Source organism: Pieris napi, chromosome 18, assembly GCF_905475465.1.
Source record: "Pieris napi chromosome 18, ilPieNapi1.2, whole genome shotgun sequence".
Classification (NCBI taxonomy): domain Eukaryota; kingdom Metazoa; phylum Arthropoda; class Insecta; order Lepidoptera; family Pieridae; genus Pieris; species Pieris napi.
In genome coordinates, this window is record NC_062251.1 from 3,943,612 (window position 1) to 3,961,860 (window position 18,249).

General features: G+C 36.2%; 4 protein-coding genes across 4 annotated transcripts; 2 read left to right on the forward strand and 2 right to left on the reverse strand.

Moving 5' to 3' along the window:
- The first annotated feature begins 7,109 nt into the window (after positions 1 to 7,109).
- Positions 7,110 to 9,346, forward strand: LOC125058274 (protein ALP1-like). Its single transcript, XM_047662325.1, has 2 exons — positions 7,110 to 7,530; positions 8,454 to 9,346. The coding sequence occupies exons 1-2, from the start codon at positions 7,241 to 7,243 to the stop codon at positions 9,334 to 9,336; spliced, it is 1,173 nt and encodes a 390-aa protein (XP_047518281.1). The 5' UTR covers positions 7,110 to 7,240; the 3' UTR covers positions 9,337 to 9,346.
- Positions 7,521 to 9,916, reverse strand: LOC125058277. The gene is made up of 2 exons (XM_047662328.1): positions 9,581 to 9,916; positions 7,521 to 8,239 (listed from the first exon to the last, which is right to left on the reverse strand). Exons 1-2 carry the CDS (start codon positions 9,750 to 9,752, stop codon positions 7,545 to 7,547), a joined length of 867 nt encoding a protein of 288 aa, XP_047518284.1. The 5' UTR covers positions 9,753 to 9,916; the 3' UTR covers positions 7,521 to 7,544.
- On the forward strand, positions 9,917 to 12,593 carry LOC125058275 (protein ALP1-like). Its single transcript, XM_047662326.1, has 2 exons — positions 9,917 to 10,356; positions 11,455 to 12,593. The coding sequence occupies exons 1-2, from the start codon at positions 10,076 to 10,078 to the stop codon at positions 12,329 to 12,331; spliced, it is 1,158 nt and encodes a 385-aa protein (XP_047518282.1). The 5' UTR covers positions 9,917 to 10,075; the 3' UTR covers positions 12,332 to 12,593.
- LOC125058276 (uncharacterized serine-rich protein C215.13-like) lies at positions 10,379 to 14,279 on the reverse strand. The gene is made up of 2 exons (XM_047662327.1): positions 13,970 to 14,279; positions 10,379 to 11,328 (listed from the first exon to the last, which is right to left on the reverse strand). Exons 1-2 carry the CDS (start codon positions 14,157 to 14,159, stop codon positions 10,448 to 10,450), a joined length of 1,071 nt encoding a protein of 356 aa, XP_047518283.1. The 5' UTR covers positions 14,160 to 14,279; the 3' UTR covers positions 10,379 to 10,447.
- Positions 14,280 to 18,249: the final 3,970 nt, after the last annotated feature.

Consider the following 18,249-nt stretch of genomic DNA (forward strand, 5'->3'; position numbering starts at 1 on the left):
ATGTCGCTGTCAGACCCAACCTGACTTAGGTACTACAATTATATCTGGTGTTCGGTGGCCTTCATTGACCCATTCTGAGTATAAATTTGTTGCTTTGTAAACAATATACAAAGCAAGGCATCTACGACTTGCAGTGGCCGTGAACATTAGATATGTTTCCTTTGGTAATCAATTCAAAATCAAATCAAAATACGTTTATTCAATTTAGATGTCAACAACGTTTACAAAATTCACGAAAGAGCAGGACTACGCCATCCGTTCGCAAAACTACCAGGAGGCCTTGTTCTGAGAAGAACTGGCAAGAAACTCAGCAAGTTTTGCCCTCCCTTTACATTACAATTATTCAAAGGAAAATGTCATAAACCACAACGTCATTAAAGTTACATAAGTAAAAAAAAATAAAAATCTGTTCTGTGATTTACCACATTCACCATTACACACATATTCATACATAATTAGAACTATTGCCAAGCATTTTTATCTTCCAGGTAGTCATTGACTGTGTAGTAACCTTTACACATTAAGGTTTTTTTGATATGTGTTTTGAATCTGTTTAAAGGCAGTTCCAATATTTCACTAGGAATCATTAGGTAGAATTCACTATTCTCTCTGGATATTTTACACCCCGTCTATAAATACACTTAGAAGAGCCAAGGTCATCGGAAGGTGGTAAGGTGGTAATTCTTTATCATGGGACATAATATAAGCATCCATTTGAGAATACCGGAATTAGTAAAAATTCTGGTAATTCTTCGAGAGTGATAGTAACGTAGTTTCTTATAATTTTTTTGAGTCGCGTCTAACACATCGCCTCTTTACAAGAACAACGTGATATTTTTTAAACCACAACTTTACAGGAGAGCAATTTAAAACATTTAAACGTAGATAAATTCTAAAATATCGATAATTTATCGTCGGAAAACAATTAAATTGTTGCGGTAATTAATGTGCTTTCTGAAAATAAGCAAAAAAAACTCAATTCAATTTGAAATAAGTAAAAAAACTGATTTAAAAAAACTTTTTTTAACTTTATTTATTTTATTTATTAACATTTCGTTGCATATACATTAATATTGTAATTGTAATAACATTTGACATAATTAAATAACAAGGAGAGCAACTGGCGGCCTTATCGCTTTCGAGCGATCTCTTCTAGGCAACCACTGTGAGAAAAGAAAAAAAAAAGTATTAAATTATATAAGGTAGGCAAGAAGTGCAAAAATACATGTATTACATAAAGTTGTTCAGAAAAAGAAACTAAACAGGAACAAAAAACAAACTTAACTAATAAAGGATACATGAAGAAAAATTAATAATAAAAAGTGCACATGAATCATTATGATTTAATTTAAGATCAGTCTCACGTCAGTTAGTAGGTATTATTAAAGTTAGGGATAAGATGTGGACAGGTAATGTTTGTACAAAAGAAATTTAAAGGAATATAGATTTTTAATGAAAATATGTCACAAAATGCTTGTAACATATTGATATATCACATTGAAGATGTTAAATTTAGGTAAGGCTGGGTGATAAGTTAAATAAAACACACTATCAAAATAAAGATCTTGTATTTAAAAAATACAAATTTACGAAAACAATGGCTTACTTACACCATGAAATTAGTTTAAGGCACAATAATCAACAAGAGATCAATCAATCACATAGTACTTAGTACTTACGCTTTAATTAAAATTATAAGGTAACTAAAAAAATACTTTCATACAAAAAAAACAAAAGTTAACTGTACTTAAAGTTATCTAATAGTAATTAACGTCTTCTAACACAATTATGGCACCCAGTTTTATAGTACTTAGAAATTCAAAATAGGAACATTGCTATCACCCTTCATAAACATAGAATCACAAATTCTCTTAATATTAATAAAAACACTATCATTTTAAACGTAGCAATTAAATATTTCTAAAAAATACAATTTAAATTTTTGAAAATTTAGTGTAACATTTTTTCGTTACGCGTCACATTTTTCGGTTACGCGCCATGTTGCTTTTTGAAGTCAAACTTCTTTATCGGCGTTGGAATAAAAGTTCTTTATCGACGTATGGGAGAAATTTTGTAGCAAATCGTCACGTTTTTATTTATTATTTATTATCCTTTTTCCGTCCCTCTAAGTATCGGAAATCTAAACTTTTAGATTTGTATAAATATGAACAACACTTAAATATTAGTTTGCCACAGAAGTTTCACTTCTGACATGTGTACTTTGTACACACACACTTTTTTTTTTACTAAATCAGTCTTATTACAACGATCCGTAAAATGGCTTGTGGTACCTAGGAATGAGGTTTTTATTGACCAAATCCATGAGATCAGCTTTTTTTCTCTCTGCTAGTCCAGGTTTTTGAAAATAGACCTTGTGCAAATCTAAATTAATGCTTTGGCTATTATGATTTCTCTTTTTTGCACCACTATAGCTTTCCTGAATAATTCGTCAGCGTATGATTCTTTGAAAAATATGGCATCGGGATCTGATTTTGTCTTTTTTGATGATGACATTGTTTTTTGCAACTGGCAGTGGCAGTACATCTTTAAAAGATTTCCCTCTTTTTAAAATAGATTTGTATTGGGTAAAGTCCGATGTATAATGGGGTTCACCTTTTACTTTCACCTTATTACCATTTTTACTGATAAAAAACCGCTTACTTTTAGCGAATTGAAAATGCCATAGACCAGGCGGCTTAATAACATCGTGCAGAGCATTTTTCCTATCGTAAACCATCTCCATTTGCACAACTGGGCCATATTTGTTAAAAATATTGTGGTACTCCTCTGGTTGTATAATTACTTCCATCCTTTTTAAAAAGCAGGTAGAAAAGAGTGACCTGGTATTGGAAAAACAAGTTTAATGTTTTTAATGTTATTAAAGGCATTGCATAACCACACGCAGCACATTCCAATAAAAATTGAATTTAAAAATTTTGAGCCCCGCAACCATCAGCCAGTAGTCGCAACGTCTGAATTCCATTAAAATCTAGTGAATTCAATCGGTGATAAACTCCAGAAGCAATTTCATTAGCTCCTTTTTACACGCTTTATTATATATTTATGTATGTATGTAACCGACTCCTTCGGACTCGATTTTGACCCACTTTCAAAGATCGATGACAATGCAATAATCCGAAAAAAAAAAAAAAAACACTAAAAACTGTGGCGCTCTGTGCCATATTTTTCGTCTATCGAGCAACCCACGCTTTTTCACAATAATACCAGTATTTTTTGTTCATTACCATTTTCAGCCTAAATTAGGAATTATTTTTCACTTTTTAGTTTGACGTGCTTTAAAAGCGTGTTTTTTAGTTTTTTTTAACTATTATTTATTTATATTCATTTTCGTTCCACGTGTATAAAGTAACTGTATCTTTGTTAAGCCTTTTTCCTTCCACTGCTAGTACAACTGCGAAATTATAAATATAAAGTTGTCTGCTGTAATACGTAATTGGATCCGGTAGTTTTGGAAGAACCTGGTTCTTTTGGCAGTCGAATGATAGTTTTATCATTCCATCTTGTCTTTGATTTAGTAGTTGGTAAAAAAAATTTGCTTTGCGTTTATGAATGGTCTTTTCAATCATATATTTAGCTTTCACTGATTGGTTTTTTTCATTCTTAATTTGCTCTTCTAATTCCGTGCATTTGGAACAAACATCCGTTCTTGGATTGCCAAACCCAATATTGTATTGAGTGGTGCAGCTCTCGTCGCGATACACGGACGATGAGAGCGCCCTTATCGCTACCCCGCACCGACCTCACCCCTCGAGGACTGGCTTTGGTACATATACTTTATCTGTATTGTTGGTTCTATCCGTAGGACTAGTAACTACTTGATACGGAGTCAAGTAGTTCAAAACTATTAAAAATAATAATAATAAATCGTTTATTTGCCAAGATATGGGTACAATTAGATAGAACAACAATAAAAATCCGCACAATCAGCAATATATAAAAAGGCATGCAAATGTCCATATAATAAGAACATTAACATAGTGACATAATAAGAAGTTAAGTCATTTATAATTGTTAAACTTATGGTCTAAATACTCGCTCACGCTATAAAAGCACCTTGACTTTAAAAACCTAATCACCTTCCCCTCGAAAACATTACATGGCAGCGATCTATAACTTCTAGGAAGGTGATTGAATATTCTTATAGCCATGGCGTAACAATTTTAGGAATATAGCGCGGTGCAACATGCAGGCACCCGCAGCCGTGTTGGATCCCTCGGTATATACAAGCAAGTTTCTTTATATGTTTTAAATAATTTTGGATGCTTCTTTACAGTCATAACTGCTTCAAAGATATACAAACTTGGTCCTGTCAGAATACCGAGTTCGTGAAAAATTGGTCTACAGCTTATAAGAGGTCCAACGCCCATGATAGCCCTAATACCCGTCTGAGGCCTCAGACTTAGGACTTAGTTGGATTCTTACACCGAAGTGGATTGGGAGTGTAATTTTAGTTTTAATTTTTTGATAATTTAAATTAGAATTAAGATTGTGTGTTGTATATATTCATTTCTCTATTTATTAGGTACTGTGGTAGAGTCTTGGGTAGAGTCGGAGGTAGAGTCGACGAAAGGGTCGACGGTAGAGTCTCGACTGTACGGTAGAGTTAGTGGTAGAGTCGGCGGTAGAGACGTTTATTTCAATTAATTGATTATCTGCTGGACTTTTTAACATGCGAGGAAGCGGGAAGAAATAAAATAATATTTTCATAAAAGTGTGCAGCTGCGGAAACAGTGATGTGCGGCGTGTGGTGTGGTCAGTGACCTCAGGTGAATGAACGAGACATTAGCACATCACACGCTCGCCCGGCCCCCGCCCCCCGCAGTTGCATCACACTATTTATTAGCAATCGAAACAAATAACAATTTCATTGCGTCCTGCGCACTCTCTATCAGCAGCATGATGATCTTCTTGGTTGGTCTTTTTAAAATTCTAACCTTAGACTGCATCTCGACCATGCTAGTGACGCAATCTTTGCCCGGAAAAGTTGCCACAACCCTTCCCCTCGGCCACGAATTTTTGGGCAGGGTTCCGTCCACCACGAGCACCAGATCTCCCAGCTCTGGCATCTTCCCTCGACCTGTAGGATCCCGACGTGACTGTAAAACGTTAAAAGTTTATTATTAACATTATCAATTCCTTTTTACAACAATTTCACAATCAAACAATACTGAATTTAATAATGATGACTTTTCACTTGTCAAACTTCAAACTGCTTTTTCCAACCAAGATGGCTGATGGCGCCACCTGGTACATAACAAAGAAACATGCAAGTTTCTTTACATAAATATTCATTAGTCCAGCATCGCCAAAACATATCTGCCAGCCGTTGTGTACGCCGCCAAGTTCGTCCGTAAACCGAACCGTTTTACGGGATAAGTCAATTAACTTTAAAACTCTACCCGTTGTTCTTATTAGGCGCATCCAGGACGAAACTCTGGACGCATCAGGCAAGCCAGTTATTAGATTACTTGCACAACTTTCGACAACTGTCACTCCCTCTTCTCCTGTAGTTTGTACAATTCCCACTTCTTCTATTTTTTCCTTAGGCCACGTCTCTTCTGGAGAATGTAGGAAACTGGGTCCGCGAAACCATCGATGATCCCTATTGAAATAACTAGGTACATTTCTAGTGGCATCATCGGCCACATTTTCTCCACCGCCATTCACTGACTCTTGTCTCTTCTTCTAAATATTTCAGCTACATGGGACATTTACCATTAGGAATTGGTAGATCTTAGGTTTTACTGGAATATCTTAGGATTTACTGCAGTTCGAGCTTTTACAGTAACATATATACTAAGTTTATTGGTGCCACACTACCCTTTGCCATAACTAGTGAGACCTTCACATATTCATTTCCTAATACAGCACGCCAGTATACATCAGCCACATACGCGTTCTGGCTTGCATCCACGAAAATGTGCATCTCTAGATCATTGGCTACCGAACAACCTGGATAACAACGAGGAATGTAAAGGTTCTTTAACATATGACCTAGCCAATTGAGCCATTTTTCATGCAAATCATCTGAAAGAAGGTTGTCCCATACAAGACCGAGGCGCCACAACACACAATAACTGTTAATGTTCTTTTTCTTTTTTTATCGGCGCAAAAGTCAGATTGAATGCAATAAGTCTGCTCAAAAAGAAGGAATCCTTTAATTTTGGCATGTCTGGCAATATCATGACTTTTTGTAACTCCATTGAGTAATATCTTACAGTTGCTGTATTTTCTTTTGATGCATCTTCTTGATATGCCTGTATAGCTTTTGTGGCTTTCGATTTGTGAATGTCGTGCGCTTTTAAGTCTTCAGGAACTTCTCCTTCACTATATTTGGTTATTTCTTGCTCAAATGTACCGCAATCGACACATTTGTCTCCTTTTGGAAAGTAGAACGATCCTTTTTTTTTTCCTTGCTTACTTTCGTAACAACTGTTGTTGTGTGATCAAATCTTAAAAATATAAAAGTATGAGTACTACTAATGATTGTATATCGCGATTATGCAGGTTCATAATATTTTATTTATTTATAACCTTAAATTTAACATGAACCAAACTATAGTTAATTTTGAGATGCAATTTTATTTCATATTATGCCACTTTGTACCTTTTTATAAATTCAACCTAAAATCGAAAATTGTTTGCATCTTTCTATTACAAATTAAAAACATAAAAGAAGTGAATATTGTGAATATTTCACTTTTATTATGTAGAAATGGTAGTAAATATTTCAACTTTCGTCAACTTTCCAATTCTGTCAATTTTGTTGATACCAACAACTTTTTGTAAATATGTAGATAATTATTTAGGATTATATATGTATTCTGAAGAGGGGGAATTATATCTTAATCTTCCCTAACGTGATTTCTAACGTGGTTTTTGAGCAATGATTTACGGTGAGAATCTAAGATTCAGGCAGTAGTGAGAAGTTGTAATTTATCATGTTCAGAATGAGTATTAATTAAGTAACACGTTCGACTGTGAAGACCATTATAGAACGCTACTTATCACCTTATAAACGTAACACGTTTGATAAGGCCGCAAAACTTCGTTTCATGAGATACAATTTTGATAAATTCCTACCTTAAGAGCTAGTTCAGACATGGCGGAATCCGTGCGGATGCAAATCGCGCGGTTCTAAACGCAAGTGTTCAGACAGACGCGGATGTAAATGCGGAGTGCCGTAATCCGCATAGAGTGACAGCGTTCTAGTCCAATCATGGAAGTCGAAGAAGCAATATGTGTGTACTTGTTGCTCCGTAAAAAAGAAAGAAAGAAGAAACGGCAGTATTGGGTGCATCCAATATTACGTGATCGGCTCACCCATGGTCAGTTTCTGACTTTATATCCAAAATTAAGAAGTTTTGAACCAAAATTCTTTAATTATTTGAGAATGTCGATAAATTCATTTGATGAATTATTAGAAATGATCAGTGAACAAATTGCATCTAATGATACCCATATGAGGTCAAGCGTGGCCCCAGAAGAAAAACTCGTGATTACATTAAGGTAAGATATTTATTTTATACATCAGAATATATGTTTTGTACTATAGAAGACTGTGAGTCGTCAGTGCTATTGCATGATAAAGGCGATGGAGACTCTCCTGGTACGATTGTAGAATATCCTGTAAAATATCCTTGTGGGTTTGAATATTGTTGGTTTTGCCAAAATACTTCATTAGGCGTGTTCTGCTGGCTCGTGATATGAATAGGCGCTGGTAATTTCTGCCCTTTCTGTATTACCTGGAGTAATTCAATTTTAGTAGCCAAACGCTTATTTTCTGGAATTTTTTTTAACTCTTTATACAATGACATACAAAAAAGCTTATCATCATCATCTTGCTTTGACATACTTTCTTGTAATTGTCTCTGTATTTTATCCCTTGATTCAATGCTATTTTCTAATATGTCAGCCAATCGCTCTTCTGAAGTAATTTTAGTCTTCTTCCTTTTATTGGGTACTGGTTGTATTTCACGTGCATTAACAAAATTATCTTGGTTTTGGTCAATGTTTTGAATTCCTTCATTTTTGGCTTCATGTATGTTTGATGTCGTTTCTTTGTTTTCTACTGTCTTCTGAAGAAAAGAAAGCCGGTCAAAATACATGTATTTTGAACCTTTACATGCACCAGAACCAGAAGGAATTGATTTGCCTTTCTTGAATTCCTTATTATAAGCATCCCGTATATTCTTCCACTTTTTTTGTAAAGTTACACCTGGAACAGAAATCAGTATTTTTAACAAAATTGTAGACTTATAAATACAGGAGCGGTCAAATATTTGAAGACACTCAAAAATTTGAAAAATTTAAAATAAAATAATTGACACTCATTATTTTAAACTAGCTGGTGCCCGCGACTTATAATTAATAAATGAAAAGTTTGCAACTTTGTTAACAAAACGATACAGATCAAGATTATATTGTTTCAGATATCTGGGTACTGGTTGTTCCTTTGGAGAACTGCATTACAACTTTCGTCTTGGCAAATCTACAATTACAGGAATTGTCCGTGAAGTATGTGAAGCTCTGTGGGAAAAAGTCGCAAAAAATGTCATGCCTGAACCCAGCGAAGATATATGGAAGAAAATAGCTACAGATTTTGAAAAATATGCAAATTTCCCCAATTGCATTGGCGCCATAGATGGCAAGCATATAAGGATTACAAAACCCAATGATTCTGGATCTTTGTATTATAATTACAAAACTTTTTTTTCCATAGTGCTGTTGGCACTTTGTGATAGTAACTATTGTTTTTCTTTCATAGATATTGGATCATATGGAAAAAGTAGTGATTCTGCAATTTTTAAAAATTCGGTATTTTATAAAAGATTAATAGAAAAGTCATTACACATACCAAAACCTAAACCAATATCTAACACAGATCCTACGCCATTGCCATACGTCATAGTTGGCGATGAAGCGTTTGGTTTATCCGAAACTGTAATGCGACCCTATGCAGGTAGAGGGCTATCATACGAAAAAAATATATTTAATTACAGGTTATCAAGAGCTCGACGTTATATTGAATGCACTTTTGGAATTCTGGCAAACAAGTGGCGCATTTTTCATAGGCCTATAAACGTTAATATAGACTTTGCCGAAGACATAATAAAGGCCTGTTGTGTGCTACACAATTTTGTTAGAACTAGAGATGGTATACAGTTTGAAGATACTTTATATACTGGGCCAATGAGTAATCTTAATACATTACATGCAGGAAGGGGTACACCGTCATCATTAAATATTAGAGACAAATATGCTAATTACTTTGTAAATGAGGGTCGTGTAGAATGGCAAGACACAAAAATATAAAAACTTGAGAGGTGTCAAGGGACACCCGGATAGAACGAAGTTGACCTCACTGGAGGCGAGTACTAGAGGCGAGTAGCGAGGCGTGGTGTTTGCGTGCGTGAGAATCGTGAGATTTTTCCCGCGCCCGATACTTACCTCCAATCACAATAACAACATTTTTATATAGTTTAGTTATTTGGGGTGGACTGTCAATTACAAAATATGTAAACTACCCTGATAAATGTAAAATTAAATACATACTGACCAAAAAGAACCTTTTTTTCCAAAGAATCCTCATTTTCTCCAAAAATATCCACCAGCTCCTGCCAAGCTCCGTTTCTAATAATTTTATTGGAATATTCTGCACATTGGATGTCCCACAAAGCAGGTCTCTTTTCCACCTCATCGATGAATAGCTCGGTGTCGAAGCGATCCATTGTCACCGTCCGATACGCGCGGCTTCCGCAGAGCAACTGAACGCGCTCTAGGTACGTCAAGTAAATAGATCCGAGCGGCAACCGCGCGAATTCATTTTCTAGCGGTTGAGTGGCGGTAGCCGCGCGGTTTGTCAATCCGCGCGGACAGGTATGAACGAATTTATAGGCGCTAATGTAAGTGTGGTTTTACAGTGACGCTTCTGTCCGCGCGGGTGGTAAGCGCGCGGATGACCCGCTCGAAACTATAAAACTAGTTTTAAAGCTAGTCGCGCGGTTAGCCGCCTCGTACAGTCGTGATCGGTTTGCCGGCTCATACAGTCGTGATGAGACTTCTCGTATTTATTATACTATATTACTTATGGAAAAAAAGGCAACGACGACGACGTATACAAGTACATCCTTACAATGCCACTAGATTGCTGAGAGGCGCGTTCTCTACATCGTTTGCGGATTTAAGAGAACATAGTGACAAGTTCTTTAAACATTTTCGTCTGTCTATAACAACATTTGATGAATTACTCTGCAAGATAGAACATAATTTAAAAAGATCAAGTTTACGTCGAGCACCTATAGAACCAGTTGAAAAGTTGGCGATTACCTTAAGGTAAGTGGCATGAAAAATACTATTTAATTTTTAGTAATTACTTTATTTACAAATTTAAACAATCAAAAAAACAAAACTCGTTGAAATGTAATTAATAGAAATTGTCGTTTTCTGATGCAATATTTGGAAAGTGCTGTATTTCTTCACAGCTTTGCTGAACAGAATTATTGACTGTTGAATGAGGATCATATTGATTTGCTGTTTGATAGCCTTGCTGAGTGGTGGTACTAGACATTGATTCGTTGACTGGTAGCGTTTGGTTTGAAAAATATGATGAATTGGTTGCACACATTACAGAAGAATTAGAATCATTTTCTGGTGACATGACGGTGTAATATTGACTTGCTGATTGATAACCTCGTTGCGTAGTAGTATCATTAGAATGATTGGTTGTTGATGTTGTAGTAGAATTTGAGTTATGTTCTGGTGACAAGATGTTGGACGTCGACGTAGTGCCACTTGAAGTTGGCGCGGAGAGATCCATGGCGATTTGCAATACTTTGGCACGAAATAATAGTTTTTTATAACTGTTAAAAGATTTTAGTATTGGACCTAGAGAATTAAAAAATGACAAATCGTCAGAGCTTATGTCTGGCATATTTTTGTCTAACAAATCTACCAACTTTTTCTCAAACGCGGAGTTCTCTTGTACCCGTTCATGTTTCCTCTTCCGAGTCCATGTTGGTTTATCTTGGTCAGCCACCGGAGTAGAACTGTTTTGAGAAGAGCCAGAAATTTCGTCGTTATTTACTACGTGAGCTATTGTTTCAGATGAACTTGATTGTTCATTAATGTTGTACATAGATTCTGAAACTTCGTTTTCAGTGATACGATCAAGAAAGTTTAATTCTTTGAAATAAATGTATTTTGTAACGGTTTTTGCCCCGCTACCAGATGGTGCTTTTTTCATATTAGCTTTGGTTTTGAAATATCCATCTCTTGCAGATTTCCATCTTTGACGTAAAAGCTTATCTGAAACAAAAAAAAATTGGCAAAAATAATATTTTGTGTATCACGCCTTCTCACTTGTACTTTTTATGAATCCTTTCCTACTTGGAACTTTCTACTAGTTCTAATAATTATATATATTTTTTTCAGATTCTTAGCTACTGGGAACACTTACTCCGATCTACATGTCACATACAGAATGGGCGTTACTACTATAAGCAAAATCGTCAAGGAAGTTTGCTGTGAGATATGGGAAAAACTACGCGAAGAATGCATTCCTCAACCGACAACGCAAATGTGGCAACGTATTAGTGCAGAGTTTGAGATGTATGCAAACTTTCCTAACTGTTGTGGGGCAATAGATGGTAAACATATACGCATAGTTAATCCCGCAGGTGGAGGGTCAATGTTTTACAATTACAAACATTTTTATTCTATTGTCCTTCTGGCAATGTGCGATGCCAACTATTGCTTTACTTATGTCAACATTGGTTCTTGTGGGAAAAACTCTGATTCCACCATATTCCAAAACAGTGTACTATTTCAACAGTTAGAAAGAAATAATTTAAGGTTACCGGCTCCAAAGTACCTGCAAGGATCTAATATTGTGGCACCTCATATAATAATTGGTGATGGTGCATTTGGCATATCGAACTATGTGATGAAACCTTATCTTCGAAATGATATGAGCCACAAACAGAAGATATTCAATTACCGTCTAAGTCGTGCCAGAAGGTACATAGAATGTACATTTGGAATATTATCAAACAAGTTTAGAGTGTTTCACACTCCAATGAACGTGAGCTTCTCCAACGCAAAAACTATAGTTAAAGCTTGTTGCGTATTACACAATTTTATCAGAGTGCGAGACGGCTACAATGGAAATGACTTATTAAGCATTAGTGGTTTGATTGACATGAATCTTCAGCCAGTTTCTAGAACAGGAAACACACTACGCGAAGTGTTTGCCGATTACTTTATATCGCCTGCTGGCAGTGTTTCGTGGCAAGACAGACAAATATTCTAGAGGTACCTACCTAGTACCTATTTGAAAGAACTTATTAGTGGAATTGAATTCATTGTCGTCCTTTCAAGTATAGACTATAGTGATGATTCATAGTCATTTATGACTAATCTAATGTGTTTTTTCTGCAAGTAAACCGTTGAAGAGTGTTCAAATCATCAAAAATCCACAATCTTATTTTTAAATCCATAAAGATAGTGCTCCAACAAGTAAAATTGATCAATTTACCTTATCTTACCCTACATATCGATTGAAATCTTACCCTACATATTAGGTTGGGGAAAAAGTCTTTTCGCATTATAGTATGTATGAACTTGTAATAAAATCTCTTTGGCTATACTATATGTATCTGGCTGGTTTTGTTATCAAGGAAAGTTGAGATTTTAAAGAAGATAATTCCAAAATCAAATTAGGATAATGACTGTTTTTTATTTATTTTTCGTACCGTCAAGATGAGTGAATCGAATGAAGAAATTCGATACATTTTAAAATTTTACTACAAAAAAGGTCAAAATGCAACACAAGCCGCGAATTTTTTTTGCGATGTTTATGGACCTAGTGCAGTGTCTGTGAGAGTAGCACAAATTTGGTTTAAGCGTTTTCAATCCGGAAATTTTGATGTCAAAGATCCAAGTCGCTCTGGTCGCCCTATGACAGATAAAATGGATGCAATTTTTGAAAAAGTGGAGCAAGATCGGCATATCAGTAGTTACGACGTAGCTGAAGAACGGGGAATTGACCACAAAACAGTTTTGGCGCATTTGAAAAAACTGGGTACACAAAAAAGCTCAATACTTGGGTACCTCACGAGCTCACTGTAAGAAACCTAATGAACTGTGTACTCATTTTTGATTCTTTATTACGACTTAATGAAACCGAACCATTTTTGAAGAAGCTGATAACTGATGATGAAAAGTGGATCACGTACGACAAGAACGTGCGAAAAAGGTCGTGGTCAAAGGCCGGTCAGGCTTCACAGACTGTGGCGAAACCCGGGATAAATCGCAACAAGGTGATGCTGTATGTGTGGTGGGATTGGAAGGGCATTATTCATTATAAGCTGTTACCACCAGGCAGGACCATCGATTCTGAACTCTACTGCTAACAACTGATGAGATTAAAGCAAGAAGTTGAGAGAAAGCGGCCGGAATTAATCACCAGAAGGGGTGTGGTTTTTCATCATGATAACGCTAGACCTCACACATCTTTGGCCACTCAGCAAAAACTGAGAGAGCTTGGCTGGGAGGTGATAATGCATCCGACGTATAGTCCTGACCTTGCACCTTCAGATTTCCACCTGTTTCAGTCTCTTCAGAATTCTTTAGGCAGTGTCAGGTTATCATCACGAGAGGACTGCCAAAACCAATTATCGCGGTATTTTGATCAGAAGCCCCAAAATTTCTATAGCAATGGGATCATGTCCCTACCTAAATAATGGCAAAAAGTTATCGAACAAAATGGTACCTACATACTTTAGTTAAATGTAAATAAAGTATATTAAAAAATGTTTTGAATTTTCTTAAAAAATGCGAAGAAACTTTTTCCCCAACCTATTATGTTTAACGACGACTTTTATACCAACATAATATAAATTTTATATTATAAATGTAATTGATAAAAATACAAATTTTATAAACATACCTTTGTCTTTCTTTATGTAATTTTCTCCAAAGATTGCTTCTCCAACTTCTTCCCAAGCCTTATTTTTTGCGTCTTTGTTTTTGTATAATTCGTTCGATGGATCCCACAGCAACGGTCGAAAGCGAACTTCTTCAATCAATCGACCCGTATCGATATAATTCGCATTCATTTTGGCGACGACGGTACGCATGCGCGCGTCCGACCGGCGAGACTGTGCAACGCACACTGAACACAATGACTCCTCGCCCGCACGCGGTTGAAAAGCGCGGCTGAATTGCCGTCAACGCGGGCCATCCGCGTGACTATGTAATGATCCCTGAGACGCAAAGCTCGTGGCCCGCGACGCTTACCAACTGCGCTGGCGAAAGCGTCACTGTAAAACCACACTTTGTATATGAATAAAACGTAAAAATGAAGATGGGCTGTACATTTGCTACGCCACCCCATTAACAAATGGAGCAAGCAAGTCACTCTCTGGCAACCAAGAGACGGCAAAAGAGGTAGGGGTCGTCAAGTCAGGAGATGGGAAGATGACTTGAAACTGGCAGCGGGACCATTCTGGTTGAGAGTAGCAAGGGACAGGATCCACTGGAAGGAATTGGAGGAGGCTTATGCCCAAAGGCACACCGAACTTAGGGATCTCTTGTAACCCTACGTTTAGGAATAAAAGGCTATTATTATTATTATTATTATAACGTACATAGTTCCAATCAGAAGTGTTAAACCTCTGCATTTAAATTTTGTAACGCTCTCACAGGTCGCCTTACCAAATATTGAACCAACACGTCTAATGGCGCAATACCTTTAAATGCCGCATGGTTTAAAAATGCATCGTCTACAGTCACTTTATTAAACAAGCTAGACGTCGTAGCATAATTGTAAAAAGCATTATTTAGGTGACTCATCAATTTCTGCGAGAATTGCGCAGCACCTTTGATCCAAATCTCGAGAAGATTCATGTGAATGACTTACATGAAAGTGGTGTTTATTTCACCTTCTACAATTAATTTTCAGGTAATTGCCACAATCGCTGAACGAGGTTGTGCCTTGTTATCATACATTGGTGACAGTTCCTCATTATTTAAGTTTATGTTATTGGAAAAGACAGAGGCAGTAACCGAGGACCACGATATCCATTTTGCCCACTTGGTCATCATTAAGCACAGGAATTTGCGCTTCATTACACATGTTGTGTAAAGCTGGGTATCGATTACACGCTCCTGGCGCGCGCGCCATGAATGACCGCTCCGAGAGTGCGTTCCGTGAAACGCGTTCCAAATATTTGAAGTATATCAACTAAGCGCGCCTGGCGCGCGTGGCAACTGTTCCAGTGTTCGACCCTTCATCATGGAAGCCAGTCAGCTTGGCTTTTAGATCCTCTCAATTTTTCTCTTCTGTACGATGATAGGAGCACAGTCATTTTTTTCTTTAATTCCGGCATAGGGACTCCCATTTCACTACTGATTTCTCTCCAAGCATCTTCTCTAAGCGATTTATTATGATATGAAGAACTTTTGCTATTCCACAGTAGTTCTTTTGTACCATACATTGTATTAATTTACGGCAACTTTGGTTATCCATAATTGGGAGCGCAACAAACACAAAAAATACGATATGTCCGTCCCGACTGGCGCCACGATTGATGTGTGGTAAAAAACCGACACTCGTCGGAACGGACCGCTCCGCGTTCGAGCGCTCCAACGAACACATTGGCGCGCGTTCCAAAGTGGTATCCATTGCGCGCGCCAATGTTCGCCCTCTTGGAGCGCGTAGTCGATACGCGGCTTTAGGGTGCGTGCCCATCTGGCGAATGTGCAGCTCGCGAGATTAGGATCCCACAAAACTGGAATCTTTTATATGTTTCAATTAAGCGTAAACAATTCTCCTCCGTCCACTCCATGACAACACGTACTTAACCTCCAGTAATCAGAACGATCTGCCATAATACTGTCTCTGGGTTCACATTTTTCAAGTAAACTACTTCTCTTAATCATTTGCCTGTCTGAAGTTGAGCCACCATAATCCTCAGAACAGTAGGTAAACAACCCTCCGGGCGTTGCACCTACTAGGAATTTCATTGTATTTTTATTTTTATAGGAACTGAATGTAGCCTGCTGTGATATTGGGTTTTTAGGTTTAGTAATTGGAATTTCAGTTCCTTGTGTTTGCGTAATTTTTCTTAAACTGCGCAGGCATGTAATAGTCAACTATCCTATCTGGCCAAATATCAATAAGTGACCACATGTCATATGTAAAATTAAGCCAGGTAATAAAAATATTTGATACAGAAGTTTTACTAATACCAAACATTTTTGATAGTTCGTTAGTTTAACATTAATAATTTTTGTTTGTAATAAATGTTATGTCTATGTCTATGTCTAATAAAAATTGGTCTTCAATTGTGATATTGATAACTAGACTTCCCTTATACTTTAAGCTGTATGCCATAGGCCATAAAGCACTCAACACTAATTTAAACTTATCATAATTTTCTAAACCACTATAGAAATGGATTGCCTTATCATCTACCATAAAATTTTCAAGAACAAATATTCTGCAAAAAGTTGATGTTTGCGTTGATTGATTAACACTGAATCCTGTAGAATGAACTACCTTTTCACTACTTTCATCACTGATACTTGAAATTTCAACCTCATGAACGTAGCCTTGGTCAGTTGAATCATTAGTCACAGCCACAGCAGTGTTGTTGTTTAGACGACTCATTGGTCTAGTGGTTAGTACCCCTGACTGCGAATCCATGGGTCCCGGGTTCGATCCCGGCTGAGACGAACATCGATGTGATGAGCATTTGGTGTTGTGCTTAGGTCTTGGGCATTTTTTTTTTATTTTTTTTTAATAATTCACCTAATGGCCTACTCCACGACACCGTCAGGTTCGTGGCCGAGGAAGCTATTCGAAAGGGTTTTCTTTATTAAACACAAAAAGAAATAACAATTTTACATAAAATTAGTTTAGGTCTGTAACTGATGGAGCTATGTGATACTACACTTTCTGTTACAGACCTATTACGCCTACTATTAATAATATTAATTAATTTACAGTGTAGTAAGATTAGGTAATCATAGTATAAATATAAACTGGCGTTAACAAAGTGAGTTTATAACAAATAAAACTTACAGTTATTCTTAAAATTAGAATTGAATGTACATGTGAATAGTATAGTTAGATTGGATAGTCTTATTCTAAGTGTGAAATTGAGTTAACAGTGCGAATATGTAACAAATGAAACTTAAAGTTGTTCTTGAAATTAAAATTGAAATTAAATGTACATTTGAATAGAATAGTTAGATTGGATAGTCTTAATCTAAGTTTGAAATTGAGTTAACAGTGCGAATATGTAATAAATGAAACTTAAAGTTGTTCTTGAAATTAATAAAAATAGGTAAAAAAACTTTTTAAGTTAAACGGTTTTATGTTAAACATACATTGCAATGTTTAAGATAAATGTACTAAAAACCAAAAAATAATAAAATAGATACAGTCGTGGGAATTATAAACATATGCATAGACTAGACTAAAATAAAACCGTAGGGCACGTCAATTGTCTACAATCGTTGATTAAAATGTTTGTTTTGTAATGTTACACTATAATTAGGCAGTTGTTCAACGATGGACGTGTGATAAGTAGGGCTAGAATGTGGAAACAATCTAGCAAGCTCGATTATAAGCGAGTTTTAGGGTTTCATAGTGGTGAGCGAGTAGTACTTTTATCATATGTTTTGTCGATTAAAGACAAACTACGAGCAGTGAAACGATTCCTCGCCAGCCAGCAGTGTGAATGTCCAACGATAAACTAGTTGAAACATCTCTTTTATTTACATGGAGTGTATAACTATTGGAATTTCCATGAGCAAGAAAATAGTAAGTAATTTCCTGACCGTCTGCGGGCCAACTGCCTACTTTAACGACGAATTAAACGATTGTTCTATCGCACATTAAGTCGACAATTTGTAGACAATTGACGTGCCCCACGGTTTTATTTTAGTCTAGTCTATGCATATGTTTATAATTCCCACGACTGTATCTATTTTATTATTTTTTGGTTTTTAGTACATTTATCTTAAACATTGCAATGTATGTTTAACATAAAACCGTTTAACTTAAAAAGTTTTTTTACCTATTTTTATTTTCTAGTTTTTAGTTTTTATTTCGCATTCTGTTTAATTCATTTATTGCTTCATTATTGCAAGGTTTCTTGCCCGTTAGTTTATTGCAGTCCAACTCCTCTATACGTAGTCCCTGCAAAGATCTTACTCTAC